We start from the raw sequence: 27,185 nt of genomic DNA on the forward strand, positions 1-27,185 counted from the left end.
ACTGTGATGAAGCTGAGAACAGGTCCTGGCTCGCTGCGCAACTGGATCCCCATCGCCTATCCCCCATACCACACTCCTCCTACTCTTCCTTGTCCACAACCACCTCCTCCTCACTGTTCATAGCAGGGGCCTGTGACTTGGACTCAGGGCATGCACAAGGGGGCGAAAGCAGGGGCGCAGACCTTCCCAGTAATCAGTGGGAGCACAGAGCTCCACCAGCCCGAGGCCGCGGTGGGGGCATGGAACGTGCCCTCCAAAAGCAGTCAAATTTAAATTCCTGTGCATGCCCCTACTTGGACTCCTCGAAAGTATCCACAGTGCTCTTGGGGGTGGTGGTGGAGGCTCCAGTGAGGATGGCATGCAGCTCTTCGTACAAGTGGCAGGTATGTGGCTCAGCACCAGATCCATTGTTGCCTTCCCTGGCTTTCTGGTACTCCTCCCGCAGCTCCTTGGCTCTCACGTGGCACTGCTGCTGGTCCCTGTTGTAGCCCTTCTCCGGCATCCGCCAAGCCATCTACTCATAAATGTCCATGTTTCTGTGGCTGGATTGGAGCTGTGCCTGCACAGCCTCTTCTCCCTATAGGCCCCAGAGATCCACCACCTCCTATACTCCAGGCAGGAGCACATCTGGAGCATGTAGCCAGCATGGTCAGCTGGGCAGTTGCACTGAACAATAGAGAGCTGCTCGGTGTGCTCGCCAAGCCAGGAAAAGGAATTTCAAAATTTTGCAGGACTTTAAAGGGGGAATGGGGTCTTCTGGTCTCCTTGACCCTTGAGCAGCGGAGTTCACAATGGTGACCAAAGCAGTCAGTGTGGGGCATTGTGGGACAGCTGTTGGAAGACAGTAACAGTCAATGTAAGTAACACCATGTCTACACTTGCACTCATCAACCTAAGTACATGGACCGTGGCTCTATGTCACTTGGGGCAGTCGTGTTATTATCAGCATAATAGGGCACTTACGTTGGTGGGAGCCAAATTTAAGTGAAGACACGTGCACAACTTTGTCAATGGAAGCTGCCTTGTGTCGACCTAACGTTGTAGTGTAGATCACGCCTTAGATGCATGTCTATTGTGCCCCAAACCCATAATCTCTGGGGCCTGGGTCTCAGACTGTTCCCCTTAACAACCTCTGTCCATGTCTTTTTATATTGAGCCAGAGTTTTTTGTTCTCTCAGCCCACAGGTTTGGATTGGCTGCCCAAAGCCAGTCTGGAAAGCTTCACAGGGGGTCGGAGCCAGAGCATCAAAGTGAATGTTTCCTGCATTGTCTTCTCAAGTGTTTGGGGAAAAGTGTATATCAGGAGCCTTTCCCCTTCAGGAGTGCATCTCCTGATAACCCTGCTAGTGAATTAACTCACACAATCACTGTCAATCATTTTAATTATAAACATATTTTTAAAAGTCACCTGGTGCTTTTAAGAAGCCTGAACATCCAGACAAGCCACAACATGTTCTTCCTGCGTAACCCTGCTCCTCTCGTCCATTCCCCACTCCCCTTCCATGCATTGTCTCTGCTGTGATGGTATGTGTTGAGCAATATGTAAACTCTTTGGAACAAGGGCTGCATTGTTTTTAATCTGCATCTAAAGTATCTAGCACACTTGGGTGAGGTATAAATAAATAATGAGTCTTTCAAATATTTGTTAATTATTTTCAATGGGTTTTTTTTCAGTTCCACAGGGGATCCACTTACAGGGCTGAAATAATGCAAGATCTGATTTCTCACTCTGCTTTAATTCCTGGGTGACAGAAATACTATGAAAAGACCAGATCCTACTTTACTTTGGCCCCATAAATGATTCCGTGAGGCTAAAAACACCAACACACTCACAGATACTGAGCCATTCAGGGTATTTGGATTCTCAGAGCCCTAGGGAGTTCTTTCTTTCCTTTCCTTTCTAAATGCTCGTACACCATGGTGATAGGTGCTTTGGAAATGCAGCTAGTACTTTAGAAGTGCTGATAAGAATTCATGTCAGGTGCAATTTGTCTGAAGTTTACACCTAGGATAATTTGGCCTAGTAAAATTTAAATTATTTTTAGCACCCAAAATTATGCTAGGCACTCCACAGGAGACAGATACAGCCAATCCCTGCCAAAAAGAATTTACAAACTCAATTTTACGTATTTTTCTCCAACCTTTTGAAAGAAAGGTAGGACATTGTTCTTTCTTCCTGCCAAAAGATTTTACAAGCTGTGCTCTAGCCCACAAAATGGAGCCATAAAAGTTCAGCTAGTCTTTATTCTGCCTAAACCTGCTTTGTGTTCAGTGAGGACTACAAACGATAACCCAGGGTGAGTCTGTGCTTATGGAGAGTGACCTCATAAGACTAGAACTTATACGACTGATCACAGAAATTTCAAAAACACTAAAGAAATTTCTAATAAATGTGTTCAAAGTGAAGTTTTTCTTATATAAGCATGAGCTTGTTCTCATCTGTGCAAAAAAAAAAAATCCCACTGAAAGTGCCTGGTTAGAGTCATAGCAGTTTTTGGTTTTATGAGTGGTGCTGACTCTGCTGATTTTCATAACAACCCCGAACAGTTTCTCAAGCGAAACAGATCATACAGGAAAATGTGGCTGGCAGCAGATTTTGCTTGGAGGTTTTCAAAATACCAGACTAAAAAAACTAAAATTAACTCTTGATTTACTGGAGTTAGCATTTCCTGGTGCCAGACTTCAGCACTGACAAGGGTTAGGATGCTCAGGACCTAGGAATCACAGCTGAAAAAGATCTTCCCATTCGTCATAAACAGTTAGTTAAGGGTTAAGGTCTCTTTTACCTGTAAAGGGTTAACAAGCAGTACCTGATGAACACCTGACCAGAGGACCAATCAGGGACAAGATAATTTCAAATCTCTGTGGAGGGAAGTTTTTTTTCTGTGTTTTTTTTGTTTGAGTTGAGTCTCTCTTGGGAGCTAAGGGAGTCTAGACATCTTAATCAAGTCCTCCCAGGTTTCTGCAGTATTTTTCATCTATTCAGTCTAGTGAGTATTAGAAAGGCGTAATAGTATTATAAGTTTATTTCTACATTTGCAATTGTGTGTTTTGCTGAAGGAATATCTTTATTTCTGTTGCTGTTACTTTGCTTTTACTGAGAAAGAAAGGGGGAGGGGGAATTCTCTCCAGGTTATAAGTTAGACCCTGTGTATTGTTCCATCCTGGTATTACAGAGATAGTGTACTTTCTTTTTGTTCTTTTAATGAACTCTTTTCTTTTTAGGACTTGATTGATTCTTCTCTTGTTTGCATTTTCAAGGGAAGGGGAGGGGGAGGTGAGTCCCTCTTTGTGTTGAGTCAAGGATTTGACTCGGTGTGTAATCTCTCCGGAGCAGGCTGGAGAGAGGGAAGGGGGGGAGGGGAACTGGCTGTTTCTCTCTCTCTGGTGAGATTCAAGGAGTTTGAATCTGGGTTCCCCAGGGGAAGTTTGGGGGACAGGCAGTGTGTTACCCACTTTAAACTTAACTGGTGGCAGCAGAACCGGATCTAGACTAGGATTAGTTTAGAGGAGCCCATGCAGGTCCCCAACTTGGAACCCAAAAGCTCCAAGTGAGGGAGAAGACCTATGACACCATTGCTGCTTGTTTTGTTAAAATAACATTAAGAATCAATAGTGTATGCTCTGTCATGTATTTGAGTCATTTGTCATGTTTCCACTTTAAATGAATGTATCTGTGAATTCTGAAATAGCATAAGAAGGAAGTGCTCTGTTGTTAAATTTTTCAGTTTAATTTAATTGCTAATTCATCTGCAGCAAATAATTAAAATATATTATTATATTAGTCCCAAGCAAATTTTACCCAATGAACCCAGAGGGAAATCCATCCATTGTAATGTTTGCCATTTTTGAGTAAATAAATCGACAAATTACAGCCCACCTACATGGAAACTCCAGAGCTGGTATTATATGATGCCTTAGATGTGCATTGTTATTTGTGCTTTACGAAATGGATTAAGAGTAAGATCCAGCCCCAAATCTATGGTCCCAGTCCTCCTCGGGATCCATGCAATCAAACCCTTGCACCCATACAGAGTCCTACTGGGGTCATGGGTATGTCTACACAGGCCAGTAAAGGAAGTTTCCCAGCCTGAGTTCATGGACTTGGGCTTGCAGGGCTTGCGCTAGCACTTCAAAAATAGCTATGTAGACAGCAATTTGACATTACAGCTCAGGCTGGAGCTCAGATTTTCAAGCCAATGCCGGCACACACAGTTCCCTAAGCTTCAGAGCCCAAGTTTCTGCACAAGCCACAACTTCAAAGCGCTGTCTACACAACTATTTTAGAGCGCTAGTGAATCTGTCACCTTGGGCTGGGAGGTTTGTGTCCACAGGCTGTGTACGTATACTCAGTGGGACTGTGTACATGTGAAGGGATATGCCCATATGGATCCAGTTATAGGTTTGCAACCTAAGCTAAGAGAAGAACTATGGAAGGAGATGAAAACACATGGAGAAAAGGGAGGGAAGGATGGGGCTGAAGACAAAATGATTGGTTATTAAAAAGATTAGGCGTGTAGTCAACTCTCATTATATTTTTTCAAAGCCCTAGCTCCTGGAGTTACGTGATTGTGTGAGACCCTTAGCTCTGTTTTTTAAACTAAATTTCTAGCCCTCATGGCTACAGAAAAAACCTTGAAAAACGTGAGCCTTAAAGGCTCAAACACCATGAGGCAAATACAAAGATCCCAACATTTAGTTTTAGAATCTCATAATTTGTAAGTCACTCGTGATTTTGGGTGCCTGATTCATGAGTTTTGAATGGTTGGGGTAGGCATAATGAGTTACTGGCATACATCTATATGGTTGCACTTTTCTCCATCACTAGATATATACAGTGGTGAGCTGGAGCCGGTTCTCACCAGTTCGCAGGAACCGGTTGTTAAATTTAAAAGCCGTTTTAGAACCAGTTGCCTCAGGACAACCGGTTCTAAAAGGGCCGCCCAGCCCCAGCTCACCTCTGCTTCCTGGGCTCCTCCCCTGAAGGCTCTGCCCCTCCCTTCTCCTCCCCCTCCCCTGCTTCCCGCGAATCAGATGTTCGCGCGGGAAGCCTGGGACTGGGGAGGGCTCAGAAACAAGAAGCAGCTTGGCAAGGTAAGTTGGGGCGGGGAAGTGAGGAGGGCTCCAAGCGGCCCGGTCCAGCCCAGTCCTGCTCCAGCTGAGCAGCCCCGGGCCCAGCCGAGCGGCCCCGCCGAGCGCCCCGGCTCTGGCCCCACAGCTCTGGCTTGGGACGAGCGCCCTGGCTCCGGCTCCACGGCTCTGGGCCCGGGCCCGTCCGAGCGCCCCGGCTCCGGCCCCGTGGCTCTGGGCCCGGGCCCAGCTGAGCGTCCCAGCTCCGGCCCCGGCCAAGAGGCTCTGGCCCCGGGGCCAGAGCCACTCAGCCAGGGCCGGGGCCGGAGCTGCTCAGCCAGGGAGCCGCGCCATGCCTCCCGGGAGCCCTCCTCGCTCCCCTGCCCCAGCTTACCTTGCCAAGCCTGGCTCCGGCCAAGCGGCTCCCGCCCGGGCCCTGCCAAGCGGCTCCAGCTAAGCCCCGGCCTGGTCCAGCGCCCCCGGCCCGGCCTCCAGCGCGGTAAGGGGGCAGGGAGCAGGGAGGGGGTGTTGGAAGAGGGCAGGGGAGTTTGGGGGGGGATAGGAGTCGGAGCGGTCAGAGGGCAGGGAACAGGGGGATTGAATGAGGGCAAGGGACCCGGGGGGCAGTCAGGAAGGATCAGAGGTTGGATGGGGCGGTGAGGGGCAGTCAGGGGTAGGGATTCCACTTCCAGGGGCAGTCAGGGACAGAGAGAAGGGGTGGTTGAATGGGGCAGGGGTCCCCAGGGGCCATCAGGAATGAGAGGAGGGGTTGGATGGGGCGGCAGGGGGCAGTCAGGGGACAGGGAAGGGGGGTGGATGGGTTAGGGATCCCAGGGGGGGGCATCAAAGAATGTGGGGGGTTGGATGGGGCACCAAGATTATGTTTTTAATTTTATTGGGTTTGAAGTAGTATGCCTATTTGTCCTTCCTGAAAGAGAGTGTGAATACCCTAGTCCAGTTGGCCTGGCCCACAACCCAAATATTCACAGTTTAAGCTCCATATATACACTCATTCTTCTCAAAGACTGTACTGGTCTTTGAAAGTGTGACCATTCACTTTTCTAAGTAAAGATGCTCAATCATAATAAATTTCAGTGTCTGAGGTAATGAACTATTTAATCCCCCTCTCCCCCCTCGCTAGGATATTTGTGATCACAGAGTTACTCATATGCCATTCACTAACAGAAGCAATTGACAAGGATTGTGACAACTGGCATATATTAACCCAGCTGAAGAACACAAGCCCCCAGTCCAGAGAAGACGTGTATTATTATTATGTAATTATTTCAACACCAGCAATATGTCCAGCCCTGTACAAGACACAAAATGAAGTAACTTGCTCTGAAGAGTTTGCATTCTAGAAGATAGATACAGAGAAGACCAGATGCACTGGGCAGCACACAGGAAAGAATAAGCTGGAAAGAGGGAGGAAGGGAGGGAGGTAGTTCGGGCATCATGCATCGCTACTCTACCCAGCACTGCTGAGGAGGCCTCAGCTGGAAGGCTGTGCCCAAATTTTCATCACCACACTGTAGGAAAGATATGGACAAATTGGAGAGCAACAAAAATGACAAAAGGTTTAGAAAACCTGACCTATGAACAAAGGTTAAAAAATCTGAGCATGTTTAGTTTTGAGAAAAGAAAACTTAAGGGGCGACCTGATAGAGTCTTCAAATACCTTAAGGGCTGTTAAAAGGAGGACTGAGATCAGCTGGTCTACATGTCCACTGATGGTAGGACAAGAAGTAAGTATCTTTATCTGCAGCAAATGCAATTTAAGTTAGATATTAAGAAAAAAATTCTAACTGTAAAGGTAGTTAAGCTCTGGAATGGGCTTCTAGGTGAGGTTGTGGAAACGCCAGCATTGGAGATTTTCAAGAACAGGTTGGACAAACATCTGTCGGGGTGATCTAGGTTAATTTGGTCCTGTGTTAGCACAGGAGGCTTTCTGACTTCTTGAGGTCCCTTCTAGCTCCACATTTCTATGAATCTGTGATCACAGCCAAAGGGGAGAGAGCTCTCTCTCAAACAGGTTTGTGACTGGATGTGTAGAAGAACAGGTCATACTTACCCAATGCTCCAAAATCATCCAGTATTGAAGTTGGTTGAAAAAAATGAGAAAATGTCACACAAAAATTCAGAGTTGTTTCTGTTTTGCAGAGGATCCATTCTTCCATTCATTGAATTTAATCACTCCATTTTCTGAGATTTTTACTGACATTATTTTAAAAAATCTTCAGGAAGACGAAAATGCAGTTTTCAGTAAACTAAACATCTCTATAAAATATTGAGAACATTTAACAAAAACCAGACATTTTGATAATGCCAACAATTTTTCACAATTTTTTAAAAGGCCATTTTAAATTAAATGTCTCCTCATGCAAAAAATTGACCAGTTCTATTCATAATTTAACAACCTGAACTACACAGGATCACTATGGGAAGTCTGTGTCTGATAGTATTGCCATTAAATCTGATCAATGTCATCAAAGAAGGGGAAAAGCAAGAACTATTTCCTTACAATACACACTCCTGTACTATTATCAGGGACAATGGTCTTTAACTCTGGTGCACGGGGCCAGAAAGTGCCAAACCACCAACGGTCACCAGCAATAGAAGCTGAACTGCTTGCTGGGTAGTTTCCATTAGGAGAAATTGATGATAAGATTCAAATATTCTTGAATGCAGTCCTGTTTATTTACAAATAATGTACAAAATACCCTGTTTCCCTGAACACATTAAGAACAAACAGGAGGCAGTTCACTTCTTCAGATTCCAACCCTGTTTTTCAGCGAACACTGCCCAAAAGAATCTCTCTCTCAGCTTTCTCCCAGGGTCACACGCACTGTGCTGCTCTGGCTGTCTCCTACCGTTCTCACACTAACAACAGTGAGAATCAATGTAATGCCCCACCCTGTGCATTTGCAATCAGTTGTAGGGAAACTCCTCTTATTCTTCCTGAGTTAGTTCTTGATCAGGCCTTCCCATGTGGCCCAGTATGTTGGCCAGCGCGTTTATTATTTCAGCTATCTTACTCCATAATGGACTTTAATCACTTCGTCCATTTAGCCTGAAGGAACAGGGGCTAGCATGCCCATCAGCACAACAATATAGGGGGAAAAAGTGGAAACTTATCTTTAAAACTCACTGCATCTTACTAGATACTAAGATACAGTCTTGCTGTAATCAAAAACGAAGCGAACAGAGAACAGGTGACAACGATTGCTGTTTTCGAACCTGATGCCTTAGGCACCTAAGTCTATATTTAGGCACCTGAGGGCTTGGCTACACTTACAAATTTGCAGCGCTGCAGCAGGGTGTGAAAACACACCCTCTCCAGCGCTGCAAATTGCGGCGCTGCAAAGCGCCAGTGTGGTCAAAGCCCCAGCGCTGGGAGCGCGGCTCCCAGCGCTGTCCGTTATTCCCCACAGGGAGGTGGAGTACGGACAGCGCTGGGAGAGCTCTCTCCCAGCGCTGGCGCTTTGACTACACTTAGCGCTTCAAAGCGCTGCCGCGGCAGCACTTTGAAGCGCTAAGTGTAGCCAAGACTACATCTACACTACAGACCTCACAGTGGCTCAGCTGTACTGCTGTAAGGTCTCCCATGTAACCACTGTATGACAACGGAAGAGAGCTCTCCCACCGGCATAATTAAATCACCCCCAATGAACGGTGGTAGCTGTGTTGGTGGGAAAGCATCTCCGGCCAACATAGCACTGTCCGCACTGGCGCTTTTGTCAGTGAAACTTATGTCGGATGGGGAGGGGGGGGTTTCACACCTCTGACCGTCAAAGTTTTGCCAGCAAAAGTGCTAGTGTAGACAAAGCTGTAGTGAAATGGGTTTGATACTCAGAGTGGCTCTCATTCAACCACTATGGACTGAAGGTCATAACAAATTTGAAAATCTTAGATTTTTTGGCACTGGAGGTCACAGGAAGTTAGACAACAAATACTAAGCAGGAACTATTGGCTGAGCAGAGCTCAAACAGCTTAAAAAGCAGTTGGAACAAAATAACCCTCAGAATTCTCTGGGTTTCAGAAAGGAGATTTTCTTGAATTTGTAGAACTTGTCGAAAATAAAGAACTTTCCTAGAAAAACAGTTAAGGGACACTTAGGAATCACAAGAATAGTAGTTTCTCTGGATGTCCAGGATAGATAGGGAAAGACTGCAGCAAAGCAGAACGAAGGAATAAAAATAGATGAATTAAAAAAAACCTGATTTTTGCCTGATTTGTGTCCTACAACTCACTAGAGGAGAAAGCTGCTTAATAACATAAAAGCCTTTATTGGTGAAGGCATTTCTATCACCTTCCGGTTCTCAGCAAAACTCCATATCATCCATGCCAGCAAAACCTCTTTTGAGACGTGATTCCCTTCTCATAGCTCCCCGAAAAGATCACAGAGTACTATTTAAGGGACAAAGGCAAATTGATGAGGATTCCGAAAAGGAACTATCAGAAGATGAGCTTGTGCAGTTGCCTTTCCCAATCTGCTCTAAAAGACAGTCCACGCACTGTGCAGAATCAAAACTCACCCTCTTCCCATGGGATGTGGCACTTGTTAACAGAGAAATGAACTGGAAGATAATATGAAGTCCATCCCATGCCTTCTCACTAGGTTTGGTTGCTTCTAGGGTTCCTACCTCAAAGCTGTTCAGCCAAGACTCTAGTTCATCCATCAGATCCACAGACTCTCTTAGGGTAGAAGGCTAGTCCCATCCTCTTTCTATCCATAAACCTCACCTGGTAAGGGAGTCTTGCTGACTCACTGTTTCAGGCCCCAGCAGGATCCAAAACACCAGCTACCAGGGAGTGTTCACCAGGGCCGGCTCCAGAGCCCAGCGGGGCAAGCACCCGCCTGGGGTGGCCCTTTCCCGGGTGGGCGGCAGGCTGGGCCAGCGTACCTGCCGCAGTCATGCCTGCGGGAGGTCCACCGGAGCCCCGGGAGGAGCGGACCTGCCGCAGGCATGACTGCGGAGGGGACGCTCGGCCGGCGGCTCCAGTGGACCTGCCGCAGGCATGACTGCGGACGGTTCGCTGGTCCCGCGGCTCGGCTGGACCTCCCGCAGGCATGCCTGCGGCAGCTCAACTGGAGCCGCCGGACCAGCGAACCGCCCGCAGCCGCGGGAGGTCCAGCCGAGCCGCGCGACTAGCGGACCCTCTGCAGTCATGCCCGTGGGAGGTTCGCTGCTCCCGCGGCTCGGGGGCGCCTCCCGGGCATGACTGCTTGGGGCGGCCGAATTTGTAGAGCCGCCCCTGGTGTTCACAGAAGAATGCTTCCAGACTGTTACACACGCCATAGTGTATAATAATCTAAACATTGCTACCATTTGGAAAATAGTTTAGAATATAATAATTTTAGGTTAAAAATAATCTGTTATGCTTGAGGAGTAGATTCTCTCCTGGCATTCCCATGTCGATTGTTATATCACACTATTCTGTGTTTCTATCCATAGTAATTGCATATCACATAAGTACAAAGCCCAAATAACACATAGAATGACATTTACTAATGCATACTCCCCCCTCCTCCCAAAAAAACCCTTAAAATCTGCCACACATCAAAAGAATATGAAACTAATAACAAACGTGAAAGGAAACAAGGAAGATTGACCTCCACACATTAAGGGGCCTTCTCATCTCATTCCCTAATGTGCCTGGTCTGTTGTACTTTGGTATTTGGTGGTCCTAGTTAATTATGTATCCCCTTGTTTTAATTCATTGGACTATTTAAGGGACACCAGATTAAAAATTACACTTTTCTCTGGAGTTGCTTTATCTACCAGTGTTACAAATAGCACCTAAAATTATGCCAACTGAAAGAGATTAGAAAATAATGTTTCTCTGTTTTGTCACTTTGTTCACCCTGTGCACTTGACAGAATTTTGTGTACAATTACTTTAAAATGTTCTCCCTGCAGTCAGTCACTTCCTCCTGTGCAGGGTGGGTCTTTCACACACACAAAAAGGAGAGAAAAAAATAAAAATAAGAAAATGGGATTGAAAAGCCACAAAAATTAGCCAGGGGCTCAAGGAAACTGAACTCAGTGGGAGTTTCAGGTATGCAAGGAGTGCCGGTTTGGGTCCTTGATGTTCCTTAGGTGTATTTTGCTGTTGCTCATGAATAATAATCAGAATGACATGAATTATTCATATCTGTGGTAGTGTTACTAGACAGAGCACTATACCCACTCACAAGATGAATTGCCAACAGAAAACAGTGCTATCAGTAATATGACAAAAATTTTCTTTTTGGATTCTCTAGCCATTTTTCTGTTCCTCCTTTGTATAAGAAAAAGTGGCATGCCATTCAGTGGTTAATAACAACCATTATCTGCCTCATCTGCCTTGAAATCAGCCTGTCAGATTTTAAGAGTTTTATTATGTAGCCAGGAACTGAGCTTTCTGCAAAGAGAAATGGCAAGATTTCTCTTTTCATGTGAGCATTTGGAAAATTCTTGAATGCTTCTGAAAACATTCATAAACTACTGTCCCTAACAGAACAACAAGTAATATAATCGTAGCAGATCTAATGAGCAATAGCCTTCCATTTAGAGTTCTGGTCCTCTATTCCATGAAGTCTGAATACAGAATCTGTTAAAATCCTGTCTTTTTTTCTATTGCTTTGCAAGAAAATGCTGCAAACAAAGAAGCCAGGTCATGTCTCAATCAATATAAACTCCTGTAATTCTTCACTGGAAAAGGCACATAGAATCTTACTCCTTGGGTTTTTTAAAACTTTTATAACCATTTGATATTTCTTGCATACTCTACACAGTCTCTGACCCTCAGCAGTCCCTGCTGGCAGAGTCGGGCTTCGACACCCACAGATGACTGTGTAAAAGATAACTGCCAGATCCTGCTTGCTAGTCTACAAATAAAAGGAGGAAGTGCTGTGTTTACCTTAGGCATTGGCTAAACAAGAGGGTATTCATGATGTTCTATCAAAAAGGTGCTGGAACAACCCTACAAGCCAGCCCCAAACCAAACAAGTTTGGCTAGGAAGTGTCTGATCTCTTGATTCTCCCATTCGGCAGGACAGCCTGGCTCCTGCCATGCATAGCTGTGGGCAGCTTTACATCTGTCATGTGCCCCAGAATCCTGTACAGGTGCTGCCAGAGCCCCTCCTTTGCAGCACTGCTGCAGCCAAGGCAAAGGATGCTTGCTGGACACACTGGGAAGAGAAAAGGCACTTTCTGCAGATGAGTGAGTGGAAGCAGATACCACATGTAGCCCTCCAAAAGTCTTCTCTCCTCCCCATCACCAGGGAAAGCAATGACATTGTCTTAGGCCGGCCTATTATCCAGGAATATTTTTCATTATAAGAATTTAGGGGAAGATTTTCAAAGACATGAAGAGCAGTTAGGCACCCAGTGTCCACTTGGGTTTGGGTGCCTAACTGCCCTTCATGCCTTTCCCCTTAATCACAGGAACATATTTAACCTTTGGGTGGGCTAGAGTTCACTTCATTACCCCTCTCCAGTGCCTACAAAACCCCCAGCTCTCATAGAAGAGTAGCTGGGGACCCAGAGTTCAGTCTCTAAGGATTTTCAGCAAGGATTGCACAGGGTCAGCCTCCCCACATTCAAGTCCCACAAGGAACTAAAGAAATGAATTTAATTAAATAACTTCATAAATCTTATGATAAAGAAACAAATAATCTAATTTTTACAACATGACATGGCTATAATCCACAGACATTACCTTCATAGTTATACATAAACATAAATAAAGAAAACAAATTAAAATCTGAACAGTTCAGTCCTCACAGAAATACGGTGAGAAGAAACTGAAACTTCCCAAAAGCTTAGGTTTTGTTCACCTAAGTCTCAGCTCAGCTTCTCCCAACTCACACAGGGCACGTGGCCTTCTGCAAAGCAGCTGCCCTGACTGCTTGCCCTCATGGAGTCTGACCCAAGCAACAGGGAACTTATTGGAGCAGACCCAAAACTACCACACCCTATTCCAGAAGCTTCTGGATGTGGAGTGCCTAGAAACAATGACCCAGACACGGCTCACCCCTACCTCCCCCCAATGGATCTCTTAAAGAGATATCTCCCTATTAGGCTTATGGATTACACATACACATGTATGGATGCTGCCTGTATACTGATGCACATTAGTTTCTGATTTCTGACGTGCAGCAGCTAAGCGTGGATTTTTCAGGTCATTTTGCTGTTGTCTTGATGTATGTCAAAGGGTTATTATCGGTTTTTAGAGTGAACTTGGCCCCATAGAGGTAGTCATGGAACCGCTCTGTGATGGCCCATTTCAATGCCAGGAACTCCACTTGATGAGCAGGGTAGTTTCTCTCAAGTGGTGTGAGACCTCGACTTGCTAACGCTACCAGTCGGAGTTTGCCCTCACGCTCTCGATAAAGGACAGTGCCTAAATCCGTGTAGCTTGCGTCGACATGAAGTTCATATGGCTGGGTGGGATCAGCGTACACCAAAACAGGTGCTTGAGTAAGCTGTTGAATGATTTTATGGAAAGCTTCTTCACACTCAGCAGTCCACTACTTTCCAAAAGGTGCATCCACATTAAAGTATTGATGGGAGGTGGGTTCCCCTTCTTCTTATTTGTGGGGGGCTATCCCTTGGTGAGCTCTGTGAGTGCATGTATGATGTGCAAAAAATTCTTTATGAACCTGCAGTAATAGCCACAGAATCCCAGAAACAACTGTAATTCCTTGTGAGTCGCAATCCTCGGCCAGGTGGTTACCGCCTTCACCTTCTCTGGGTCTGTAGCTATACCATCTGCAGACACTATGTGTCCCATGTACCGCACGGATGTCTGGCAGAAGATGCACTTGTCTAAGGATAACTTGAGGCCAGCCTGTTCCAAACGATTCAGGACTTTGCACAGCTGAGTCTCGTGTTCTTCTAAAGTGTGCCCGAACACTACAATGTCATCCAAGTACACCATAGCCTCCGACGAAGTGGGTATTCACCCACGAAAGGTCATGCTCCAAAACATCTGTTCGTCTATAAGGTGCCACAGGACTCTTTGCTGCAAGTACACCAGACACTCTAACAGGTGCATGTCCCCTACCACTCGCTCCATGAGTCGCTAAAACATGGCTGGAGCTCCAGATACTCCCTGGGGCATGCGATTAAATTGGTAAAACCCTAAGGAGGAGATGAATGCTGTCTTCTCTGGGTCCTCTAGTGCCATGGGCATTTGATAGTATCCACTGCAGAGGTCAAGGACAAAGAACCAGCAGCTACCATTCAGGCTATCCAAGGCGTCATCCACCCGGGAACGACCCTGATGTTCACCCAGTGTTTTATGTATCAAATAGACATGCAATGCAGTTTGTAGATTGTAAGCCCCTGGGAGCAGTGACCATAGCTTCCTTTCTCCTGTAGTACACAAAATATACTGCCAGCATTCAGTAAATAATCATAAATAATGGGTCAGTGGAGCACTTTGGGTCTATGGTGAGACGAGGAGGAAATTTTACCAGTCACTTATTACTCAAGCAACTCCTAGCAGCTGATCTGATTTTGGAATAGCATTGGTCTTGACCTCATCAAGAAAGTCATTTGCTTCCCCTCTCTAATTTAGTAAGACACTTGTAATCACAAGTGTTTGGAGAGAACAGCAAAGTAATAACCCCTAGAAGGTTGGCATTTTTCAAACTACCAACTAAAAGAATGGCTAAGAGGTTGTATAAATATGTCTGCAGAGCATTAACCAGGTAAGTGCTGAAACTGTTGCAAAGGCAATGTATTCAGCCTTTGAAGGATGAAGACTCTTGCATTATTCTCTGTAAGTGCTGTTTATCTGACTGTCCTTGCCATAAAAGCATGTTGTGGACTATCTGAAACTTCAGTCTGTGTATTTAGACTTTGGCAAGGAGCAGCCTACAATGCTCTCTACTATTCATCTTCACACCAAAGAAATATTGATGAGCTCCCTCAGAAAATGTGCATAAACATTGGAATGCTGTAAATCCCTCAAGTAGACACTGCATACCAACTCTATCACCAACAATCGGCACGTACCCTAATTGAATGGGTCAGGTAGGAACAATAATATCACCAGGATGTGAAGCCTTTCCAAATCTCCAAATAGACTGAGCCCTGGTCTACACTATGAGTTTAGCTCGAATTTAGCAGCGTTAGATCGATTTGACCCTGCACCCGTCCACATGATAAAGCCGTTATTTTCGACTTAAACAGCTCTTAAAATTGATTTTGGTACTCCTCCCCCGATGAGGGCATTAGCGCTGAAATTGACCTTGCCTGGTTGAATTTGGGGTAGTGTAGTCACAATTTGATCGTATTGGCCTCCGGGGGCTATCCCAGAGTGCTCCATTGTGACCACTCTGGACAATGCTCTCAACTCCAATGCACTGGCCAGGTAGACAGGAAAAGGCCCGCGAACTTTTGAATCTCATTTCCTATTTGGCCAGCGTGGCAATCTGCAGGGGAGTGCAAATCTCATCAGCAGAGGCGACCATGATGGAGTCCCAGAATCGCAAAAGAGCTCCAGCATGGACCGAACAGAAGGTACGGGATCTAATCGCTGTATGGGGAGACGAATCTGTGCTATCAGAACTCCGTTCCAAAAGACGAAATGTCCAAACATTTGAAAAAATCTCAAAGGGCATGAAGGACAGAGGCTATAACAGGGACCTGCAGCAGTGCCGCGTGAAACTTAAGGAGATGAGGCAAGCCTACCAAAAAACCAGAGAGGCAAATGGCTGCTCCGGGTCAGAGCCCCAAACATGCCGCTTCTATGATGAGCTGCATGCCATTCTAGGTGGTGCAGCCACCACTACCCCACACGTGTGCTTTGACTCCGTCAGTGGAGTAGCACGCAACATGGATGTGGGTTTTGGGGACGAGGAGGAGGAGGTTGAAGATAGCTTACAGCAAGGAAGCAGAGAAACCATTTTCCCCGACAGCCAGGAACTGTTTCTCACCCTGGACCTGGAGTCAGTACCCCCAAAACCCACCTAAGGCTGCCTCCCAGACCCGCCAGGTGGAGACGGGACCTCTGGTGAGTGTACCTTTGTAAATATTATACATGGTTTAAAAGCAAGTGTGTTTAATGATTAATTTGCCCTGGCATTCGCGGCCAGTACAGCTACTGGAAAAGTCTGTTAACGTGTCTGGGGATGGAGCGGAAATCCTCCAGGGACATCTCCATAAAGCTCTCCTGGATGTACTCCCAAAGCCTTTGCAAAAGGTTTCTGGGGAGGGCAGCCTTACTCCATCCTCCATGGTAGGACACTTTACCACGCCAGGCCGGTAGCACACTGTCTGGAATCAGTGCATAACAAAGTATGGCAGCGTATGGTTCCGGTGTTTGCTGGCATTCAAACAGCAAACGTTCTTTATCTCTCTATGTTATCCTCAGGACAGTGATAGCATTCCTGGTCACCTGGTTGAAATAGGGTGATTTTATTAAGGGGATATTCAGAGGTGCCCATTCCTGCTAGGCTGTTTGCCTGTGGCTGAACAGAAATGTTCCCCGCTGTTAGCCACCCAGTGGGGGAGGGGTGAAGCGATCATCCCAGAGAATTGGGTGTGAGTGGGGGGAGGTTAGTTGGGTTTGTGCTGCACATTAACCCAAAAACCGCAGCCCCTCCTCCTTTTAAATGGCCAACCCAATGGCTGCTTGCTATGGGAAATGAGGGCACTGCTGTTTGAAACGATTCCCACATGTTATGAAGGTTAAAGATAGGGTGACCAGACAGCAAATCTGGGACAGGGGGTGGGGGGTAATAGGAGCCTATATTAGAAAAAGACCCAAAAATCGGGACTGTCCCTATAAAATCGGGACATCTGGTCACCCTAGTTAAAGAAGACAAAAGACTGTGTCTTACCATGGCTGCCTGCAAGCCACATTCTGTTGCCCGGCCCTGTGTGAAAGATCTCTCACACCAAACCGGCATACCCTCAATAAGAGGCAAATGCGACCTTGTACCGAAAGCACATGTGCTATGTAATGTTAAGAGCAAGCTTTACCGTGAAAGAGTCTACCCATTGTTCTCTAAAATGTGTTTTTTTAACTACCACTCTCCCATTTTTTTTCTCCACCAGCTGCAAATGTTTGAACACCCACATTATCTTCTCCTTCCCAGAGACTAGCGAAGATTAGAAGGCAAAAAAACCACACTTGCGATGAAATGTTCTCTGAGTTCATGCAGTCCTCCCACACTGAAAGAGCCTAGCAGAATGTGTGGAGGCAGACAGTGTCGGAGTCCAGGCAAGCACAATATGAACACGAGGACAGGTGGTGGACTGAAGATGATAGGTGGCGTCAGCTTGGTGACAGAAGGCAAGAGGCAATTCTGAGGCTACTAGAGGAACAAACTGATATGCTCTGACGTATGGTTGAGGTTCAGGAAAGGCAGTTTGAGCACAGACCGCCGCTACAGCCCCTGTGTAACCAACCGCCCTCCTCCCCAAGTCCCATAGCCTCCTCACCCAGATGCCCAAGAATGCGGTGGGGGAACCTCTGGTCACCCAACCATTCCACCCCAGAGGCCTGCCCAAGCAACAGAAAGCTGGCATTCAATAAGTTTTAAAGTGCGGTGTGGCCTTGTCCTTCCCTCCTCCCCCACCCCACCTGGTGCTTCCCTCCTCCCCCACCCTTCCCGGGCTACCTTGGCAGTTATCCCCTTATTTGTGTGATAAATTAATAAAGAATGTATGAATGTGAAGCAACAATGACTTTATTGCCTCTGCAAGTGGTGATCGAAGGGGGGAGGGGAGGGTGGTTAGCTTACAGGGAAGTAGAGTGAACCGAGGGGTGGAGGGGGTCATCAAGTAGAAACAAACAGAACCTTCACCCCGTAGCCTGGCCAGTCATGAAACTGATTTTCAAACCTTCTCTGATGTGCACCACGCCCTCCTGTACTCTGCTAACTGCCCTGGTGTCCGGCTGCGCGTAATCAGAGGCCAGGCGATTTGCCTCAACCTCCTACCCCTCCATAAACGTCTCCCCCTTACTCTCACAGATATTGTGGAGTGCACAGCAAACAGTAATAACAATGGGAATATTGGTTTTGCTGAGGTCTGAGCAAGTCAGTAAACTGCACCAGCGCGCTTTTAAACATCCAAATGCACATTCTACCACTATTCTGCACTTGCTCAGCCTATAGTTGAACAGCTCCTGACTACTGTCCAGGCTGCCTGTGTACGGCTTCATGAGCCATAGCATTAAGAGGAAGGCTGGGTCCCCAAGGATAACTATAGGCATTTCAACATCCCCAACGGTGATTTTCTGGTCTGGAAAGAAAGTCCCTTGCTGCAGCTTTTGAAACAAACGAGAGTTCCTGAAGATGCAAGCGTCATTTGCCTTTCCCAGCCATCCCACGTTGATGTTGGTGAAATGTCCCTTGTGATCCACCAGTGCTTGCAGCACCATTAAAAAGTACCCCTTTCGTTTTATGTACTCACTGGCTTGGTGCTCCGGTGCCAAGATAGGGATATGGGGTCCATCTATCACCCCACCACAGTTAGGGAATCCCATTGCAGCAAAGCCATCCACTATGACCTGCACATTTCTCAGAGTCACTACCCTTGATAGCAGCAGCTCTTTGATTGCGTTGGCTACTTGGATCACAGCAGCCCCCACAGTAGATTTCCCCATTCTGAATTGATTCCCAACTGACCGGTAACTGTCTGGCGTTGCAAGCTTCCACAGGGCTATTGCCACTTGCTTGTGAACTGTGAGGGCTGCTCTCATCTTGGTATTCTTGTGCTTCAGGGCAGGAGAAAGCAAGTCACAAAGTTCCATGGAAGTGCCCTTATGCATGCAAAAGTTTCACAGCCACTGGGAATCATCCCAGACATGCAACACTATGTGGTCCCACCAGTCTGTGCTTGTTTTCTGGGCCCAGAATTGGCATTCCACAGCATGAACCTGCCCCATTAACACCATGATGTCCACATTGCCAGGGCCCGTACTTTGAGAGAAGTCTGTGTCCATGTCCTCATCACTCTTGTCACTGTCGCCTCCTTGCCTGGCTTTGCTTTTGCAGGTTCTGCATATACTGCAGGATAATGCGCATGGTCTTCACAGTGCTCATAATTGCAGCAATTTGATTGTCTGCTGTTGCTCTGACGGAGGGAGGGGCAACTGATGACATGGCTTAGAGGGTTGGCTTACACGGTTGTCACACAGAATGGCCCCCTCAAGGATTGAACTCATAACCTTGGGCCAATGCTCAAGCCACTGAGCTATCCCTCCCCCCACTATTCACGGAGGGAAGGCGTGGGGAGCAAATGAATACAAAACAAATCTGGTCTCTTTATTGTTTTGATCCACTCCATCTCTCTTATACATCTTAGGCTGGCAGCAGACATGCCATCGGTGCAGTACGACTGCTGGCCATCGTCGTCTCCTGGCTGCTCGGCAGAAGATGGTGCAGTACGACTGCTGGCCATCATCGTCTTCCATTTATGTCCAGGCGCCCTTGGCTGACCTCACCGAGACCAGCCAGGAGCACACATATCTGCCCAGGCGCCCCCGACCGACCTCACCAAGGTTGACTAAAAGAGCACCTAGGAGACAACGACAATGGCTACCAATTGTAGTGCACCATCTGCTGCCAAAAGGCAATGAGCTGCTGCTGTGTAGCAATGCAGTACCATGTCTGGCAGCACCCAGGAGACATATGGTGACGGTGAGCTGAGCGGGCTCCATGTTTGCCGTGGTATGTCGTCTGCATGGGTAACCAAGGAAAAAAGGCGAGAAATGATTTATTGCCATTGCTTTCACGGAGGGAGGAGGGGGGGCTTGACGACATTTATCCAGACCCACCCGCGACAATGTTTTTGCCGCATTGGGAGCTCAACCCAGAAGTCCAATGGGCAGCAGAGACTGCGGGAACTGTGGGATAGCTACCCACAGTGCAATGCTCCGGAAGTCTACGCTAGCCTCGGTACTGTGGACACACTCCGCCAAGTTAATGCTCTTAATGGTCTTAAGTGGGGACATACACAATCAACTGTATAAAATCAATTTATATAAATTCGACCTAATTTCGTAGTGTAGACATACCCTGAGAATCTAACAGCATTGCATTTCGGTAGTTTGGACAATATAGCCTTCACAGAGACTGCTTTCATTCATTTTGGTTCACCTGACAGCTCTAAAAAGGATTTGTAGGTAACTCTGATGCAAAGAAATGTCAAAAAGTCAAAAGCATGTGATATGTTACAAGGTCAAATCAGACTGAACAAAATGAATGACTTATTTATGCAGCTTCTTCTTTGCACAGCACTAACTAGGAATCTGTGACATTTATTAAATTACCTCTTTCCTCTGTATAATACCTGTGTTTAAAATTTTGCAGAAGAACTAATAAAGATGTTAATATGTTGCAACCCTAATGCTGAATTTCAAATGTTGCTGGAAATCCAATAATTGTCATGCCAAATCTTGTCATGCCTTTGAATAGCAAATACAATAACTTGAGATTAAAACCCTTTTTATAAATGCTCCATTTAATCCTACAAACCTGAAATTTTTCATGGAGGTGCCACAGTATATTATTAAGGCCTGTACATTTGGTGTTCCTTGTTATAATTGTCCCATACCAAATAACTTCTCTGTGATGCCATCTATTTGTATATGTCCACATATATTTTCTATCAAAGCCTCCCCATAGCTATTAGATGTAGTAGAGGCAGGGGGATGAGTGGGCCAACCTGGGGACATGGAGTAAAAAAACTGGTTTTATTCCTGATTCTGCCACTGACTCACTCTTTGGCTGTGGGAAAGTGATTTAGCTCTCTCAGCATCAGTATTTCTATTTGTGAGAGGAGGCTAATTTTAACAGTAAATTGGACCACATGCTTTCCTAGGTACTGTGGGGAACAATACTTCACTGACAAGGAAATAGATGGGATGATGAAACAGATCTTTATCTTTTTTATCGTCTATGACTACATAATGATACTTACCCATCTTTATAAAATGCATTAGGATCCTTGGGGCACAAATTAATAATTATTTAAATCAGAAATGTGTGTTTCTTGTCTACTACTTGTCCTTCACTATTGGCACATTCTTTTCATGGGGACAAGAGGAAGCTCTGCTCAGAGAAGTGTAACTGATCATTTTCATTTGTAAAAGGCAAATCATTAGACCCACTGTATACTAATTCATTAAAGTATTGTTCCCTCAGAGAGCACTCTAAATTGTGTATTCGTTTTCTGACAAAAGCAGAATAGTCCGAGTCATCATCACCATTGCTCTTCTTATGCACAGATATAGGTAATCTCCTTGTGCCATTTGTTTTCAATTCCAGTTTTCTATTCTTGTCTAGTTCCAGCAATAGCCGTTGTAAGTGTCCTCTTTATAAAACACATCTAAACATAGCATGTGAGTTGAGCATGATTTCTGGTGGAGACCACACTCCACTTGGTGCAGGACTAGGGGAAGTGGCAAAGGTGGCTTTCCTCAATCTTATTCTCAGTGCCTGGAATAGGTTTGAGCAGCCTCAGGGCTGCTCTGACTTGTGCCTTGTTGCCTAATGGCCCCAAGAGGCCATTCCAGCAGCTCAGAATAGTTAGAGGGCAGTGATGCCCCAGTCACACCCCATTTCTTCCATCATACCGAGCTGTGATGGGGATAGCATAGGGGCATTATGCTGGCTCCAACACCAAGAGAATTCTCATCTCCAGTGCTCCATTGGCTTTACAGACCTTTGTGCCAGCACAGCTGGCATAAAGGGGTCAGAGTGTAATGATGAATCAGTCCCATTGGCTCTGTTCTCCAGCCCCATGGATGTGTAACTGAGCACAGAGCCCCTTCAGTCAGGCTGTGTGCTCATTTCCAGAATTCCATCCTAAATACTTTCTCAGGCAAAACTCCTGCCACTGAAGATGTTGCTGGAGTAGAGACTTCAAGGTTCAGCCTAAATAGTCCAGTTATCTGGGAAATTTTAGCTAGTGATCCATCTGCAGAGCTCCACTTGTACAATAACTTTTTATTCAAACTTAGGGACAAATATTGACCTACTTTCCACATACACACATATCAGGAGCACAACACACAAGCCTGTATGGCTGGAGGAGGATCTTGCAGAAGATGACTGTCCTACATCTGGGTGCCCTGAAAGGAAGCAGAATGTGTCCTCCACAGGGCCTTCACAACAGCAGCAATGGAGAGACATACCAGTCCATGGCTTAAGGTCATGTGACACACCAGCTATGCCATGGTTTCTGTGCACAGTATCCTGGGTTTTTTTCTAATTTAAATGCAATAGATTGCATAAAGGGAGGGGAGGAGGCTTTCTGGAGCAGCAACCTATTCACAGTATCAGAGGGGTAGCCATGTCAGTCTGGATCTGTAAAAGCAGCAAAGAGTCCTGTGGCACCTTATAGACCAGGGGTAGGCAACCTATGGCACGTGTGCCGAAGGCAGCACACGAGCTGATTTTCAGTGGCACTCGAACTGCCCGGGTCCTGCCCACCAGTCCAGGGGGCTCTGCATTTTAATTTAATTTTAAATGAAGCTTCTTAAACATTTTAAAAACCTTATTTACTTTACATACAACAATAGTTTAGTTATACATTATAGACTTATAGAAAGAGACCTTTTAAAAACGTTAAATAATAAATGAAGACTCGGCACGGCACTTCTGAAAGGTTGCCGATCCCTGTTATAGACTAACAGATATATTAGATGCATCCGACGAAGTGGGTATTCACCCACGAAAGCTCATGCTCCAATGCGTCTGTTAGTCTATAAGGTGCCACAGGACTCTTTGCTGAACCTATTCACAGTATGAATTCAGTCATTCCTTTTTTGCCCTGAACATGAATTTATGTTTATGTGATTGTGGCGAAGTGGGAAGGTTCTCAATGTGTTCTTTGAATGCCAAGTGGGGAGTATTGACCTGGGAAGGTTGCTGGGGAGTTTTGCTGGGACTGTCTGCATTGGGGGATGGGAGACTTTCCTTGTGGGAGGATACTTGAGCACGTAACAATGAGAACCCAGGATGGGGGTTGGAGGCCAGGTAACACCTCTGCCCAGGAAACAGGACACAGGCTGGGGGAGGAGCCGGGGGGGAGAGGCAGGCTGAGTGAGATGGCTGGAGGGAGTTTCAGTTTGGAGCTGGTTGGGACAATGGAGGGGAGCCCTAATGGGCTCTGGCCTCCCAACAGGGCTCTGGCCTCCCTTTCCCCGCTCTCTCCCCAGATGGACCTAACTGAGGGTGTCCTGTTGTCTGTACCTGCAAGACCTGTCTTGGACTGTGTTCCTGTCATCTAAATAAACCTTCTGTTTTACGGGCTGGCTGAGAGTCATGGTGAACCGCAGGAAGCCGGGGGTGTAGAGCCTTGTCTCCCCCCACACTCCATGACAACACTGAAAATGATGGTGAGGGAGGGAGGGGCATACCAGTGCATGATGGATGATGGTATGTGTTGAAAACACCTCTATTATCTTTGGGGACTGTCCCTCTGAAATCTACCAGACTAACTTTATTTATTTTTTTAAATGAGGTTTGTGTATGCCGGCATTTGAAGGAAATCATAAATACTGAACAGAAACCTCAGGACCTTGATTTGATTCCTGATATTAGTCAAAGAAATGTGACTCTCACCCAGTACATGCTGCAGCTTTGTGCTCCCACTGTTCAGACTTCAGATGAAACAATCCCTTTATTTTGACTTTCCTTGTTGATTAATAGATCAAAACTGATTTTTCAAAGATTCCACCCTATAAATCACTGTGATAGTTGGAGATTAAAGTTGATGACCAATGTTATCTTTTATAATGAATGGAAATAAAAATAGTGAAATGTATTTAGAATATTGATCAGAAGATAGCACTGTGCCAAACACAGTAGCAATGACTGTCTGCTGGCAATAAACTGACTTCTCTCTTCTCTCTGTTTTGCACAGTCCTGCTAAGCCAATCCTCACTAGAATGAGCACAAAACAAAATGAGTAACTGCTTTTGTACATCAACATTAAATGGAAAGAAGCTTGGGAAGGAGCCTTCAATGGAGAAGAATGTTGACAAGTGCGAAAATGCCCGATTGGTAAGAGCTGCCTTCTAAACATAGATCAGCCAGGCATGGAAGTGATTTTCTGAAGAGAGATGCAATCATGGATTACACACCAGCTCATTAGAAACTGTCACTGAATACAGCCTTCAGAAGACATGCATGAAAAGTCACATTTAGGGAATAAATTAAAAGGGATGTAGTTGTTGCTAGACAAAACTTATGTAATATATGCATTGAAAAGGTTTGTAAACTCATTTTTTTATTCAACTGAAAAGCAAAAAGCTTTAAAACCTTTCACAGTAGAGAGAGACAGTTAACTCAAGACTATTTCTGTTCCAGTAGCCAGGAAACTGATAGGACATCACTCTTAAATAAGCATTTATAAATAGACTCTCTGAATGTTTCCATCTCCTAGAGGAAAAAGTATAACTTTTACTGCAGCATTTCTGCACTTTGTTTATTTCACTGTATAATAAATTGGTTAAAAATGTAAAGCTTCTCAATTTTTACTGCATATGTCCTCTGTTTAATTTATGTCTGTAACAAACTTATAACTGAAGAATTATTTCTGACGTATATTGTAGTTCTGTGAAGGCATATATACAATAAGTTTCATCTTTCTGAATGTCATAATGCTGTTGATTCCCATGCAACATAGACTTGCTCCTATTTAAGGTGGCAAAATAAAACCACTTATTTACAAAAAGAAAAGGGAGGGGGAGAAATTACTTGACACCTGAAATGTAACACACAGCTGCAGTTAAGCACTTTTGTATTTTTTCCTGTTCTATGTCATATAACCACTTAATGAAAGCCAGTGGCCTGTGTTATACAGGAGGTCAGAGAAGATGATCTAATGGTCCCATCTGGCCTTACAATCTATGAATCTGACTAGTAAACAGGTACATTTTACAAAACACTATATAAAAGCTCTGGGCCAGAGTCACTGCTATGCTCTGGCTGCTATGTGTGGTGTGAAGCAGCTGGAGCACAGCAGTGGCTGTGGCCCTTCACATTTTATTCTGCTTATGTGGCATGAGAGGCATATTACCACCAAGTTATTCTGACTTTGGTGCAACATTTTGTTGCTGTTCATAAGGTTCCTTGCCAAGCAAACTCATTCTGGAAAGCAATAGAATAGTAAGAGCAGTCTGAAGCCTGGAATGTGAGCAGATAATTATTCTAGAGAGGAGTATTTTAGAAGTGAGCAGCCTTTGTATTATTTCCTGATGCAATTCTAAATTCAAAAGATTTGAAAGGCCACTATGATACTTGCTGGCATTCAGAAAAAGTATCTAGAATAACAATTGATTATTATTACAGGCCCCAAATAACAAATAGCTCTGGAAGAGGTACAGAGATAAAACAGGCTTTTAACTTCTGGTTGTAAATGAGTCACTGCAAAACAAAACTCTTCTGCATCTAAGTGCATGAATCTCAGTTATGCTCCTTTGGCTGAAGACAATGTCTGTGACCAAATTGTCAGTAAATAATGACTAGTTATTAAATAGCAATGTTAGCTGTTTGTCAAGGCACCTATATGGCCCTGATCACCATAGTAACTGCACACCTAACATATATGCTTGCCAAATAAGTTTACAGATAAATTTGGGTGGGATTTTCAAACACTCTGTCCCTTAGCCCAAGTCTGAATAAGTTGTAGCCAATAGGAGTTTCGATTGACTTCAGTGGATGCTGAGCACCAATGCTGAGCACTTTTGAAAGTCACACCCAAAAGTTGTCATCCAACATAAATCTATTCCTAGTCTCTGTCACCAAAATAAAGAGGAAGGGTATAACATAAGTGATTTACATGAGTGGGTTTGGAAACTCATTAAGGCCCCAATTCAGCAAGGTATTTAAGCATGTGAGTAACCCCCCTGAAATCAATGGGACAACTCACATGCTCAAAGTTAGGCACATTTAGGCCTACTTTGCTAAATGGGGTCTTACTAAAGCTTGTCGTCATTTACCAGTGTTGGTATATCATAGGCACACTTTATCTCAGAAGTTTGTAAAGAGGTTTACCTGAATGTGCTACAGTATCATTGTAATCATTTGCTCCAGGGGTTACATTGTATTCTCGGATTATTGCAGTCATGATATTTTTTCCTGCAATAGAAACTACATTAATTGGGTTTCTCTGTGCCATGCAATTTTGTTACTGCCTACTGAGTTTTGCATCATAGTGATTGTATAACTAAAAAGCCCACTTTAGACATACAAATGTTGCAAAAATGTGTCATCACAAGACCTTGTGGCTCTACTATTTCAATTAAAATGTACCATATGTACATAAATAAAGCAAAAAGTTACAAGGATGTACATCACTAAATGTTAATTAAGTATAAGTAGTATGTTTTTATCTTTTTAAAGGTGAACGCTTTCCCATTCCATTCCATTGTAATGTCAAAAATGTGTGTAATTTTTTTTAAAGTCAACAAACTGTAAAGAAAATTGTTGGAATACCTGACTTTCTGTAAAAAACTAAACTAAAATAAAATGACTACAATAATTTTTGTTACTTTAATATATGCTTAGTATTGAAGTACCTAATAAATGTCAATGATTAATTTTTGTAGCATACTGAAATAGAGTATGCTCATGCTTTTCTCCAGTTCACGTGTGGTAATGATTGCTCGTACTGCAATCAGTGTGCCCCCTTTCTAGATCCTACCCAAGCTCCACCCCTGCAATGTGATGCATAGGGACAGACCCCTGTGCTCATGTGGAGCCCCAGTAAAGAAAGTGGTCTCTGGATGGGCACAGGACTGTCCACACCCATCATATTTGCAGGATTGGGCCTTATTTGTTAAATGGTCTTCATTCTCTAATGGTAAACTTGGTTTCATAAGATGCAAAATAATCAGGAGTTGAATACAGTAAAGCCATCTACAAAGCCACCCAGAGGTGCTGGATGCCAAGGGCCCACTAATTTTAATAGATTGATTACTCCTAGGCAGGTTTGTAAAGCTCAACTTAAATATTTTTGTGGAACTGAATAAAGCTCAGAGATCTTTTTTCAATTCCAGTTTATACTTCTGTCACAAATGGCCATTCTGTTACCAGAAACCAAGTAATAGTTTAATTTCAGAAAGTATCTTATACCATCTCCTTTACATTGGCATTAAATC

The 27,185-nt window shown here is 45.0% G+C and overlaps 1 protein-coding gene across 4 annotated transcripts in view; it reads left to right on the forward strand.

Annotated features, from left to right (window-relative positions):
* Positions 1 to 26,519, forward strand: part of LHFPL3 (LHFPL tetraspan subfamily member 3) — a 414,492-nt gene extending 387,973 nt beyond the window's left edge. For 3 of the 4 annotated variants that reach the window (XM_044979545.1, XM_044979554.1, XM_044979527.1), the window contains one exon: positions 23,945 to 26,519. Coding sequence is in view for 1 of the 4 variants with exons in the window: in XM_044979527.1 (XP_044835462.1) it covers positions 23,945 to 23,973 (29 nt within the window). In the remaining 3 variants the exon portion in view is untranslated. The remainder of the gene's footprint in view (positions 1 to 23,944) is intronic. The other variant, XM_044979536.1, reaches the window with a different exon arrangement.
* Positions 26,520 to 27,185: the final 666 nt, after the last annotated feature.

The sequence above is a fragment of the Mauremys mutica genome, chromosome 1, assembly GCF_020497125.1.
Source record: "Mauremys mutica isolate MM-2020 ecotype Southern chromosome 1, ASM2049712v1, whole genome shotgun sequence".
In the NCBI taxonomy this organism is placed as follows: Eukaryota; Metazoa; Chordata; order Testudines; family Geoemydidae; genus Mauremys; species Mauremys mutica.